The sequence below is a fragment of the Canis lupus genome, chromosome 15 (assembly GCF_011100685.1).
Source record: "Canis lupus familiaris isolate Mischka breed German Shepherd chromosome 15, alternate assembly UU_Cfam_GSD_1.0, whole genome shotgun sequence".
Lineage (NCBI taxonomy): Eukaryota > Metazoa > Chordata > Mammalia > Carnivora > Canidae > Canis > Canis lupus.
The window spans coordinates 58,739,006-58,753,066 of record NC_049236.1 but is presented as its reverse complement, the minus strand read 5'-3'; the positions used below and the strand labels follow the sequence as shown (position 1 = coordinate 58,753,066).

The following is a 14,061-nucleotide window of genomic DNA, read 5'->3' as shown; positions in this document are numbered from 1 at the left end:
GACATGCATAAATATAGGTGTATGAATATTAGTGTATGTTCGCGTCAAAGAAAGGGTGTTTTTGTTTTCATTGTTTATAGCAAGTAACCAAATCAAGAAATTAAAAGAGTAAGCATTTTAAAGTTAATGTAAAGGCAGACATTGTGGTTTTTCTTTTTCCTTATAAACTAGAAAGTCAGGCATTGTTTTCAAAATGTATTTATTACATAATTCTGCAGCTCATTTGTAAAATGAATGTCTTTAAAAATAAGGAGTTTGTAAATTCATTTGCATCTGAAAACATACATGAGAAGGACAAGTACTTAAGTAATTCTCTTTTACTATTTATTCATAATGTGGAAATTAGAAATTTTACATTTCTGTCGACTTTAGAAATTGAACAGATTTTAATACATTTTTTCTTATGTAAACATATTCATAGCTCATATGCATTTAATTTGTCTTAAAATTAACTTGAGAAGAGTCAGTTTAATGAGAAAACAACTTTTCACCACACAAAGTTAGCTTGAACTTACCTTTGATAAGGTATTTCTTAGGCTTTTTCTAAACATTGGTCATACTCTATCAAAGGAATATATCTCTACAAGCTTTGCTATTACTCATATTAATATAGTCACAGATTTTGTTTTGTGTATACACACACACACACACACATACATTCTTGCATGTGGTGAAAATAAAAATGTCAGCTGAATGTCATAGTAAGCTTTGCATTTCAGAGAAAGGCAACATCTCTTTTCCTCATATTTTTCCATTACCTTGCAGCAGTTAGGCAATTTTTCCCCCTTTCAAGAAATAGATTTTAGCGCATAAAGTTGTGTGATGAAATTGCCTTCATTTCTTCTCCACCAAACTACTGAGTGCTTTAGCAGTTTCTTTTTTAAGAAGTCTGCGTCCTAATACTCCTTGAGAATGTATGGTCATGGTTTGACATTGTCATATCCACTTCACACCTCATAAGTGCCATCCTTTATTTTTTGTCTTTTCAAGGTTTTTTTAAATGCTAGTTAGTTAACATACAGTCCAATACTGGTTTCAAAAGTAGAATTTAGTGATTCTTCACTTGCATATCACACCTGTAGTATCACAAGTGCCCTCCTTGATCAGCCGTATTTCAACTGCCATGCATTTGCCAAAGACTCATTAGTCCAATTTATCAAGCCCTTTTTCCTTCTGAACTATAGAGCTTCTGAATTATATTTCCTTTTCCCTCATTGAGACCTCTACCAGAATATCCCCAAATTACCTCATACTCCTATGATTTAAAAATTTATTACTTCCTCTGTATGTGTTTGCTGTCTTATAGGCCTAATTTCTACTGATGGCAAACACAATCTACACCTAATGTCCAAGCTTTCCAGGCTTTCTATTTACAATGCTTATATAGTTTGCCTTCTATTTTTTCTATTTCCTAAGTAATCTTTTGTCAACTTGATGATAAACTATTGTTAAAACATGATGTACATCCATGGGGCACCTGGGCAGTGCAGTCAGTTAAGTGTCCAACTCTTGGTTTCGGCTCAGGTCATGATCTCAGGGTCATAAGATCGAGCCCTGCATCAGGCTCCACGCTCAAGTGTGGAGTCTGCTCAAGACACTTTTGTACTTACTGTGATAAATAAGACGCAGAGTAGCTGAGATATTAAGAAGCAAGATGTCTGTGAAGTCTTGACTAAGTTATTCAGTGACCAGAAAAAAAAGATGTATGCTTATGTTCATAAGTAGGAACTTTTAACACCAAGCTGTCCAAAGGACCCAGGGCTCATAGATAAACTTCAGGAAGAAATTAACTCAAGCCCAAACTTCCACTACAGAAAATTTTAACATTAAACTTGAGGCTTGGGATCCCTGGGTGGTGCAGCGGTTTGGCGCCTGCCTTTGGCCCAGGGCGCGATCCTGGAGACCCGGAATCGAATCCCACGTCGGGCTCCCGGTGCATGGAGCCTGCTTCTCCCTCTGCCTGTGTCTCTGCCTCTCTCTCTCTCTCTGTGACTATCACAAATAAATAAAAATTAAAAAAATTTTTTTAAACTTGAGGCTAAGGAAGAGTACTATAGTCCATAAGAGTACATTTCTGGATTTGTTCCAGACCAAAGTACTATGCTCAATGGCTATTGAACTACATTTCCCATATGGAAGTACTACAGTTTTTCTCTGTGGCTTATCAAGCTTGCCTGATAATTGTATCACACTTGATTTACATTTTTTGAAGCTATGAGCATACAAAGTCATGATGTGTAGATAGGCTTGGTATGTCATTCATGTCATTACTAGATAGTGCCCCTAATGATTGATTATTGTGGAAATTAAAAATCCTACCAACCAAAGACCTCTCTGTCCCAATATAGAAGACAAAAAAAAAAATGATTTAACATTGACTATGCATATCAGATTTCATGCATGAAGGCAGTCTTCAGAAGACTTAAGTTCTTGACAGAATTTCACACGATTCTGTATAATAACAGAGGAAAAAACAATTAAAGCTGAGTTAATTTCTGAGTGATGGGCGTACAATCCTAGGGTTAGAAGTTTCTCAACCTTTCATGTAATGTCAAATGTCAAGCCTATTATTGGGCTTATTATGCTTTCATTGATATGGTAATTGTTCTTACTTCATAAGGTCATATAAAGATTAAATGAGTTATCTGTAAAATACTTAGAACAATGCCAACACACAATTGCTGTGTAAATATTGGATTAGAAATCATTATATGGCTATGGCTTCACAGATGAATAGTATATCTTTTGTAATTTAAATGCAAAAAACAAAACTTTCATTGACAACCACATATTTGACTGATGTGATAAAATTGTAGGGAAAGATTATTTAGGGCTCAAAAGTACTAAGAGACCTATTCTCAAAGGAGTTACATGAGTCTTAATTTTGACTATAATCAGTATAAGGATAGATTTACTTTCTTGTAATCTGGTTAATTTTTTTTTGTTTGTTTTTGTTTTTTTTTTTGTAATCTGGTTAATTTTAAATGATTTGGTCAAAGTCTTTAAAAATTAAGCAATTTTTACTTAGGCAATCTTAACTCTGAGAAGTGTGATATACATACAAGTAACATAAACGAAAATTAATAATCTTCATAAAATACAAGCTACCACAAGAGCTTTAAGACATAATATGTAAGGCAATATGTGCTCACATTTTAACAGTAATTGTAAGATTGTAAGAAGATGGAAGAACTTTGTACATATTCATGTGCAAAATATTTGTAGCTAGCTTTCCAGAAAAAAAAAAAAAATTAAGTAGGACAAACTCAATTCACAAAGTGTTTTAACACCATTAGCTTCCATGTATTGTATTGGAGGCATGCCTTTTCATATGAAGCCTATTATGTTTTCTTGGTTTTTACTATAAAGATAATGCTTTAAAAGACTATTAAATTCCCTAAACAATAAAGTAACACATTTGGCCAATTTTATGATAATTAATATTGTAAGTTGTATTTACTTTGGGTAAGATAAATGTCCATTTTTCATTTAGGTTTCCAAGCATTCTAGGTGATCAATTTCACCATTGTACTGTGCTGTTTTTATTTTGTTGTGTTTTCCGTCAGCATTCTCTGCATGACTGTGTTTATGAGGATGATGAAAGAGAGTGGTGATAGTAAGTAACAGCTGAGTTGAGCACTTGTTCCAAAGTGTGTCACCTTTGAAGGGTATAGTTGGAAAGAGCATAGTGTGCCTAATATGACCACTCACAGGCATTTTAATCAATGTTCTCTTAGGATTAAGAAAGCATAGTGACCTGGTTCCTAGAGCAGTTTTATTGAAATTCTAATATACAATCACATTTGCCAAACTAGAAATCCAAATCTTTTTTTTTAATGCTGCTTATAGAAATTTGTTGTCAATGACAGTGTAGCATGTAATTGACAGAAGTAATCATAAGTAAGAAAGTGTTTGGAAAATGGATATTTAACTTACAATACTTTCCTTTTATTTCCAGTAAGGGAAGTAATTGAGATTAAATAATTTGGGATTAATTCCCAAAACTAATTAGTAAGCATACTAATTGAATTAATTGTATTTTTAATCATTTCCCTTTAAGTATTCAACAACGCTTAAGGAAATATTAAATTAAGCTAAATCACATTGTGCGTGTGTAGAGAGCATGGGAAGGAAGGGTAAAAGAACCAAGGTCTCTAGTAAAATATAGTCACTTTTATTAACTTAAAAAAAAAACCGCCTGTAAAACAAGATGTCACCACACATGTATTAGATGGTGAAAATTCAGAACAATCCAAAAAATGTCAGCAGGATGTGTAACCATAGGAACTCTTATATATCGTTGATGGGAATACTAAATGGTACAGCCACTTTGGAGGACAGTTTAGTGGTTTCTTACAAAACAACATCATTTTACCATATGATCTAGCAATTATGCTTTTTGATATTTATCCAAAAGAGCTGAAAACTAAGGCCACATAAGTATCTGACCATGGTTGCTTTTAGCAGTTTTAGTCATAATTTCCAAAACTTAGAAGCATCCTTTGGTAGGTGAATGGATATATACACTGTGATGCATCCAGGCAATGGCAATGGAATATTATTAAATGCTACTAGAAGTGAATTCTCAAGCCATGAAAAAACATGGAAAAATATTAAATGCTTATTATTAAGTGAAAGACCTTAGAAGGCTACATTCTGTTTGATTTCTAATGGACTTTTAGCATGTCCACTGATTGTTGGGGGATATTGATAGTGGGGGAGTCTGTGCATGAGGAGGGCAGAGAATATATGGAAAATCTTTACTTTCTCTCAACTTAGCTGTGAACCTAACACTGCTCTAAAACATAAGTGTGTTCTTTAAAAAAAATACCCTGCCTCACACCAAGAAACAGACTCTTAACTATAAAAAACAGACTGATGGTTACCAGAGGGAAGGTGGGTGGGGGGTTGGGTAAAATAGGCCATGAGCTTTCAGGAGGACACTTGTGATGACCATTGGGTATTGTAAGAAAGTGTTGAATGACTAGATTGTACACCTGAACTAATATTATACTGTATGTTAACTAACTGGAATTTAAATAAAAACTTAAAAATAAAATTCCCTGTCTCTAGGAGAAAATCATGATTCTTAAAATATCCTAAGTTGTGGGGGCACCTGGGTATTTCAGTAGGTTGGGTGACTGACTCTAGATTTAGGCTCAAAGGTATTGATCTCAGGATTGTGAGTTTGAGTCCGGCATCGGGCTCCATCCTGGGTATGGAACATATACATTTTTTTAAATGTATTAAGTTGTAAATGGTATGCGATGTGTGTTTGTATTAGTGAATTCTCAAAGTTAGATTTGTATCTGAGGCATAATAAATTTACATTAGTTTTGTATATAACTATTATATACTTTTTGGTATGAACATTTAAGTAGAGTAACACAAAAATATTTATACTCCTATTTTTTTCACATTTAAATAGATCTTCCAGTTAAAGATTAAAGTTTGTTTTAATTCTGTTCAGACAACTTTCAATAAAGATAATTTTACCTCCTTCATACACAGTTTAACAACTTACAAATTAATATATTTTCCATGTTGAATTTGATTCATATATACATACTAAATCAACATACTAAAGTTTTGACATATTCCTTATGCTCTAAATGCAAAATATTTTTCTAAAAATATGTGAAAGAGGGCAGGCTGGGTGGCTCAGTGGTTTACGCCGCCTTCCTCCCAGGGCGTGATCCTGGGATCTGGGATCGAGTCCCCTGTCAGGCTCCTTGCATGGAGCCTGCTTCTCCCTCTGCCTCTCTCTCTCTCTCTCTCTCTCTCTCTCTGTCTCTCATAAATAAATCAATAAAATCTTTTTAAAAAATATGTGAAAGAATTTTATTAACAATTATTGAACAGTTTGAGGAAAAAAACACTTCCAATATATATTCTAATAAATGGATAGAATTAACACTAAATCAAAACATTTAATTTTTATTCTTTGAATATCTAAGATTTCAGCTTATATTAGAACAAAATCAATCAAATTCTAAATGTAAGTGTTAAAAAGATAAATAATATACTTAGATTTGAATATTTTTGTGTTGAAGGGAATAGGTCATTTTTATTGATGGATGGAAGAGATGGAGAAAATTATAATTTCAAAAAGATAAAAACAGCCTTTGAAAAAAACATAATACAAAGCATAATTGGTATAATCTATAAATTTTAGCAATTACCATGTACTGAAATGGATACTTGTACTATAGGATATATAAAATGTAATTATCTTTGGTTCCATAGAGACTTGGAGAGGCACTGCCAACTACACAGGTGCAGCCACTTGAATGTCAGAGATTCTGTATCTTTCCCAGCCCCCAAGGCCAGATGGATTTTAACTGCCCTTAGAACGACACTGAATCAAGAATCACACGGCCCCAGTGTCACTGCATTCATGGGAATGATGATGGTATAGACACCACCATATAGGCATCTCATTTGTCTTATTCTCAGTGTCTAGAGTAGGAACAGCAGAGGAGATCTCTTACTTGTCTCCTAGAATAGGAGGTAAATCCAGGAAAATATTTCTTTCCCTTAGCTACACCAATCTAACACTCTCTGTTGGTTAAGTTTTGAGAAAGGAATCTTATCAAAGCAGATAAATAAACAAACAAAAATGTCTTACCCCTCCTGCCTGTGCTATTCATGGAAGAGTCTGGGATTTCCAAATATCTATTAATTGATGTTTATTTCTAAATATCTATTCTTCTTCATTAATAATGGTAGTTCTTTTTATTTCACTGAAAAGTCAGTAAATATTTAGTGTTTCCAAATACTGTTTTTGCTCCTTAACCCACTGTAAAAAAGAAGTCTACTCCATTTAGAAGATATTTGCAAATGACATGTTTGATTAAGGTTAGTATTCAAAATGTATAAAGAATTTATACAAGTCGACACCTAAGAAACAATCCAATTAAAAGTGGACAGAAGCATGGATAGATATTTCTCCAAAGAAGACATATAAATGGCCAATAAACACATGAAAAGATGTTTAGCGTCATTCCTCATCAGGGAAACACAAATCAAAGCAACACCGAGATATCACCTCATACCTGTCAGAATGCCTAAAATGAAAATGCAAGAAACAAGTGTTGGGAGGATATGGAGAAAAAGGAATCTTTATGCACTGGTGGGAATGCAAACTGAGGCAGCCACTCATGAAAAATAGTTTGGAGGTTCCTCAAAAAGTTAAAATAGAGCTACTCTCTGATCCAGTTATCATACTACTGGGTACTTACCCAAAAAAAAGTACAAAACCAAAAATTCAAAAAGAAACATGCACCTCTATGTTTATATGTTTATAGTACTGTCATTTATAGTAGCCAAATTACAGAAGGAGCCCAAGTGTCCATCAATAGATGAATGGATAAAGAAGGCGTGGTATATATATATATATATATATATATATATATATATATATATACACACAATTGACTATTATTCAGCCATAAAAAAGAATGAAATCTTGCCATTTTCAAAGACATGGATATAGCTAGGGAATATGAGGCTAAGAGAAATAAGTCAGAGAAAGGCAAACACCATATGATTTCATTCAAATGTGTGACTTAAGAAACAAAACAAGTGAACATTAGAAAGAGTGAAAAAGGGAAACTAAGAAACAAACTCTTACCTATAGAGACCAAACCTATGGTTTCCAGAGGGGAGGTGGGTGGGAAGATGGGGGAATAGGTGATGGAGATTAAGGAGTGCACTTGTCCTGATGAGCACTAGGTCATTTGTGGAAGTGTTGAATCACTATATTGTACACTTGAAAGTAATATAATAATGTATGCTAACTATATTGTAATTAAAATAACATAAAACAAAATAGAGAAAATATCGATTCCAATGGGAAGGAGGTATATAATAAAAAAGGAGACCCTAGGGGCACCTGGGTGGCTCTGTCAGTTAAGTATCCGACTCTTGATTTTGGCTCAAGTCATGATCTCAGGGTCGTGGGATCCAGCCGCACACTTGGTTCCATGCTCAGTGGGGAGTGTGCTTGGGATTCTCTCTCTCTCTCTATCTCAAATAAATCTTAAATAAAAGGAGATTCTAGATTTAAAGAATGTTACTCCATTTATTTACTAAAATTTTTCTTTAAGGTATCCAATTACCTACAGTTCAAGGACTTCAACGGGCATGTTTCATTGTTTATCTTACTTTTATTCTTCAACATTTCACATTTCCTCATACTCTCTTCTTTGAAAGTTTTTTTCCCCCTTAGTAGTACTTTATTATTTTCTGCAACTTCTCAGGCAGTCCTTTTCTTTTTCCATTATGAGGTTTTTTTTTTCCCTCTATTTGCCTAGAGTTTATTATTATGTTTATTTTGCCCTTTTCAAATAATCCATGGACAAATTTACTGAATTCCATATATACGTTGATTTTAAAACTCAGTTCTGAAGATGAGAGAAGTAGTGAAGAAAGGACAAAAGGGATATTGCTTGTACGTAAAAATCATTGTGCTCCCTTTTCGCCCTGTAGCTTTGAACAAGTTGCTTAATTTCCCTATGCCTCAATTTCTCATCTATAAAATGATGACATTATATTGTCTTTCTTTTGGGACTGTTGTGAGGGTGAACTTATTTAATATGTATAAAGTTCCTGACACATAGGAAACCTGCATTACATGTGATTTATTGTTAATAGCAGATGTTCCTATTTATTACTAAAAAAAAAACCTATGACAGAAATTTTATTAAATCTATAAATTCCACAAAATTTTGCATACGTGTATAACTACTTCTTGTCCATTTTCATAGACTATAAATGCCTTAACTGGAATGCTTTTATTTTTATTTTCTTTGGATTGCAGGCAACCACTTGAACTTTCACGGAAATTTACAAGTTGAAAAATGAAAGTATTAATAGAGATCATTGTGTTGATGACAATACTCAACTAGATCAAAATTAGAGTGTAACAACTCAAACTGTATCCTCTTCACTCAAGTGTCAAATATTAGTTAACAGGTTCTCAGCGTTTAAACCCTAGTTACTATGGCCTCTCACCAGCATTCTGATCTTCACATTCTGTAGCCCCAGGTCAGCATCTCCAAACCGCACCCTACTCGTTACAGTCAGATGAAAGGAAACACAGACCCAAAGTCAAATACAGAAATCCCAAGTAGGGCTATTGGAATAGTCTGTGATCCTTTTTCACATGCTTCTCTCGAACATTCTCTCACTTCCTGATGCATACACATGTTCACACACACAATCACGGGCACATCATGTCGGAAGGCTCCTTTTGTGCCACTTCCATGGACACTAAAATCACTACCTATCCCTCTAGATTTGATTACTTCTCTTTTTTTTTGTCAGTGATTTCTTTGCTATCCTAAGAACATTTTTAGTATTTTTTTTAACCGAGAACAGAATAACGCAAAATTCACTTAATCTGCAGCACAAAGTTTACGTTTTGTTGTAAAAAAGAAGCCCTTTGACAGGATTGCTAAACACTAAAATTGCTGAACAACAGTAGTTATTTTGCTGTCTTTGAGAAATAAGACAGTCTCTCATCTCTCTAGAAGAGATTGTTTTCCGTCTTGTCTTGAAAGAGAATGAATACTGTTTTCCAACTCCATGCTTCTCAAACATATATTTAAAAATCTTCAGAGATCTTTTAAATCTTTTAAAATTATAGATTCTGTTAAAGTCTAATTGTCAAAATTGACAACAATTATAAAGTTGGTATTTTCCCTAAAAATATGTTCTAAAAATTTTTGACTGATGCAATACCTACTACTTTTTCATTTACAAATTACATTAGGCGCTGTATTTTCTATAATATATTTTGTATCACATTTGTTATCAGTGGTATATGCTACTTTTCAATTTACTATTTAAAGACACTATCATGGGGACAGTATAAGAAAAATCCTTTGTAAGATAATTATGTGAACATATTAGAGCATTTGCAGTTATTTTTTAAGACATTAAGCCAAGCAATTATTTTCACTAACTCTGATGTTGCCAGTGTTGCCCTGGTTATTCTGTGGGAAATATTGATAAAGCTGTAATGCATTGTTAGCTCAACGAGCTTATACTTCATTTGTGGAGATAAAATTTGCAAAGTTGAAACTTCAGGATACAAAATGCAAACATATATCATGGTATACACCGAGTGCTCTGAAAGGAGAGATAAACGAATATCAGAAAAATAAAGACTTTTATAGGAACACAAATACGAATTTAGCATCATTAAGAATAGAATTTTCAAAAATGCGAACACACATATATACAAATTTCTTCAAAACAAATTCAAAAAGAAAAAGCATACTGCCAGTTAAAAATATCTTATTCTATTTTGAAACCAGACATATATGAGTTCAAGTGCAAAATTCAACACAATCTAACCCTTTGCCTTCGGCAGGTCATTTCATCTCCCTGTGCTTCAAACCTGTGAACTATCTATATAGGAATGTATACTGAGGAACAAATTACTTTGGCATAGAGAAAATACACAGTAAATATGTTGTTGCTAGATTTGATACAAATGAAAATTTTCTATCCTACCATAAATATAACCCATTATTTTTATCTTATATATGTGTAAAGTATGCAAAGTAGGAACATAAAAATTATGTACCAAATATATTATCTATAAAAGATATCAGCTTCTTAATATTGATACAATAAATGATTCCTTTTCAATAATATTGTTTTAAAAATAACTCAATTCTTTTGTTACAGGAGATAACTGCAAGGCCACTGAATACAGCAAGATGAAAAGCATGCTTTTAGATTTACAAAATCAAAAATATATTACGCAAGAAAATGACAACCCTAACGGTGATGACATATCTTGGAAGAAGTTGTTGGTGGATCAAATGTTTAAATATTTTGATGCTGACAGTAACGGACTTGTAGATATTAATGAACTAACTCAGGTATGATTGATGATTAAATTAACAAGTTTATTTAAATATAGAATGCACAATATATTTACATCTGTGTGAATTTATTCGGTATTAATAAAATATATACTTAATCTATATTATCTGAGAGTGAGGACTAAACATATTTTTAAGTGTAAAATTTGACTAGTGTTAATAAATAAGATTCAACTGAGTAGATTTTAAAGATATAATTGGCTTTATTGAACAATACATGAACTGGGCAGCATCCCATTAAGCAGATAGAGGGGGGGCTGGAGCAATTGTACGAAATGGAAAGTTTTTGTAGAGGAGAGTGTGGGAAAACAATTATTAGCAAAAAGAGAAAGATTGTTCCAGACAAGGCTGCTTTTCCTTTGAGGGTAAGAAAAGGGCCATTATCATGTAGATTACTTCATCTTCTTTTGGGGGTTGGAAAGGGCCCGTGTGGCAGACTTATTGGTGCTGACTGAAAAATTCTTGACTGACCTACTAAGACTATATTTCTGGGGGAGGTTGAACTACAAGTAGATTATATATTAAACCCCAGTTTGGGCATGTGGCCTAAGTGATGTCACTTTAGGTTTGTTTTTTTTTGTTTGGTTTTACGTTTTGGTATTGTTTCTCTTCTAACACTACTCTACCAGCAGTATTAATTTCAAGTAACATTATATGATGTTGTGTAGTTTAAAAAGAGGTAACTATTTTTGATAGGTTTTTCTACCTTAAATACCTAAAGGAATCAGTTCTTTATCTTAGAAAATGTGTATCTTCAGATGTATTCTGGAGCTTTTGTAATGTTTAATTTTCTATCAGTCAATAAAAATTTATGTATCCAATATTCAAGGGAACTATTCACCAGCAATTGAGCACATCTATAATCATAATATAAATAAATCATTTAAGAAGGTATCAAATTACTGAAATATTTTACTGTTTAAATAATGAAAGATCAATTAGGATATAGTCAATCTAGGTTTAATATGAAGTCCACATTATTAAATTTCATTTATTTGAAAATTGTCACCAAAATGAAACATGTAATGAGAAAATTGTTATTAAAGAAGAGAATATTTGAATAAACAGAATGTCTATTTAAGCCATTTTGGAAAAATAGAAATACTTTTATGTGTGTGTCATGAAAACAGACAGACTAGTTTGAAGGAAAATGTAATACCCAGATTCAAGAAGCCTAAACTAGTTGTAGTTAGAAGTAGAAATGTTAAATGAGACATAAGACTTCTCCAAAAAGGCATACAGGTTTTAGGGAGTAATGGAGAAAGGAAGCCAATCTAGACCAATCTAGGAAAATGATGATAGCACGGAGGAATTTTGCTTACTTCTTGATAATCTCTGTAGTGGGTATATTCAGGTGGATTTTTCTCCAATGATTAGCAGTTAATATAGTTTAAAAAAATCCATTAGTGTATCTCTGTAACATCATGCCATTCATCTCTTATGGTTAATTTTATGATTTCTCTTTAAAATCTGACACTGTGGGATATTGATTTTATTATACAAGAATTTCTTAGCTTTGGAATAGTGTAACTTAGCTTAGAGACTTTATGTCAAAGTGACTTTGTAACTAAGTTGATTATAGTTCTTCCCATTCCAGTTAATTAAAATATATATCATTTTCATTATCTTCTTTAATTCAGCCTGCATTCATCGACTAGTTACTAAATCCAGGCATTGGATTTTAAAGAATCAAATTCTGGAATTTTAGGTAAAATTATAAAGCCTTTAATTAAAATATCTGTTATCACTTACCTCATCATTTATTTTTCAAGAAAGAAACTCTAGAATTTTATATTTATAGTGACAATGAGAAATGACTAGTTAATTAAAATGAATTTAAAATTAAGACTTGTCACCTTGATCTACGTGGGCCTGACATATTGGAATACGATGTGTTTTCGCTTTTATTTTTATTTTATATAATATATATCACATATATCACATCTCCATACTGGTGTAACCACTGGTTGGGTACAAAACATCAATCTTACCCAATCCAGTTGTTATCATAGTAGCTACATCTAAATCCAAATAGAAAATTGTTCCTCACTAGAAAATGGCAGTGACACAGAAGTCTACCTGTTTCAGGTTTCTGCCACTTGAAGTTTGTGTTCGTTTCCCAGGGCAGCCATAACAAAGTAATGCAAAGTGGTTCCTAAATCAACCCCTCTCTGTGTTCTGGAGTCTCAATGTCTAAAATCAAGAAGCTGGCTAAGCCATTCTCTCTCTGAAGTACCTGGAGGAGGACCTTTGCTTGTCTCTTTAAGTTTACGGCAGTGCTGGGCATTGCTTGGCATTCCCTGGCTTGCAGATAGCGTCATTCTGCCTCTATAGTCCCAGAGTATCCTCTCTGTGTGTCTATCTTCACAACACCTTGTGTTTTCTTAAAAGGACATCGGTCCTATTGAATTAAGGAGCCGCCCTACTCCAGGATGGCCTCATTTTAAGTTACCTAATTATATCTTCAACAGCCCTAGTTCCAAAAAATGTTACATGCTGAGGCACTTGGGATTAGAACTTCAAAATATCTTTTTAGAAGATACAACTCAACCCACAATGAGGTTCATCGGCTGCAAAATACAGTTTTGTTTTCTCTGTTTTCCTTGATTTGGACTTGCTTTATGTCTGAAAAGTGCCCTTCCAATTTATCTGAAAGTTATCTTCAGAAACTTTATTTTCAGAAACAGATTTACATCTTGGCTATCCATGAAGTACATGCAAGGAAAGTTCTGGGAGGTTTACTGACTTCTTTCTGAGTACATCCCATACCAGATAAGTCATTCACACCTTCAGTGGTGTGTCGTGAAAATGTATCTCATCTGTCAGTAATCAACTATGAAAAAAAAAAAAAAGGAGGAAAACAACAACAACAGAGGGCTATAAGAAGCCCTCTTAAAAAGATATAATAAATATCTAGATATGTCTAGAACAAATATTGTTTTGACTTGTGTATTTTTTAGGTTACAGGTATTCTTTTTAAGATCTTTTTGCCAGATATTATAACCAATAATACATATGGTTTTATTAATAAATTTTGAAACATATAATATCATAATTTAATATGGAATTTTAAAATAATTTAACTGAAAAGGGTAAAAAAGGAAAGGATCTTAATGGTGTGTCTTAATAATTTACAAGCCATTATTAGCAAAAATGTAATATG

At 33.0% G+C, this 14,061-nt stretch overlaps 1 protein-coding gene across 4 annotated transcripts in view; it reads left to right on the top strand.

The window, feature by feature from the left end:
• Nucleotides 1-14,061, top strand: part of FSTL5 (follistatin like 5) — a 706,657-nt gene that overhangs the window by 356,830 nt on the left and 335,766 nt on the right. For all 4 annotated transcript variants that reach the window (XM_038559137.1, XM_038559135.1, XM_038559136.1 and 1 more), the window contains exon 5: nucleotides 10,699-10,895. In XM_038559137.1, the coding sequence (XP_038415065.1) occupies nucleotides 10,699-10,895 (197 nt within the window). The remainder of the gene's footprint in view (nucleotides 1-10,698; nucleotides 10,896-14,061) is intronic.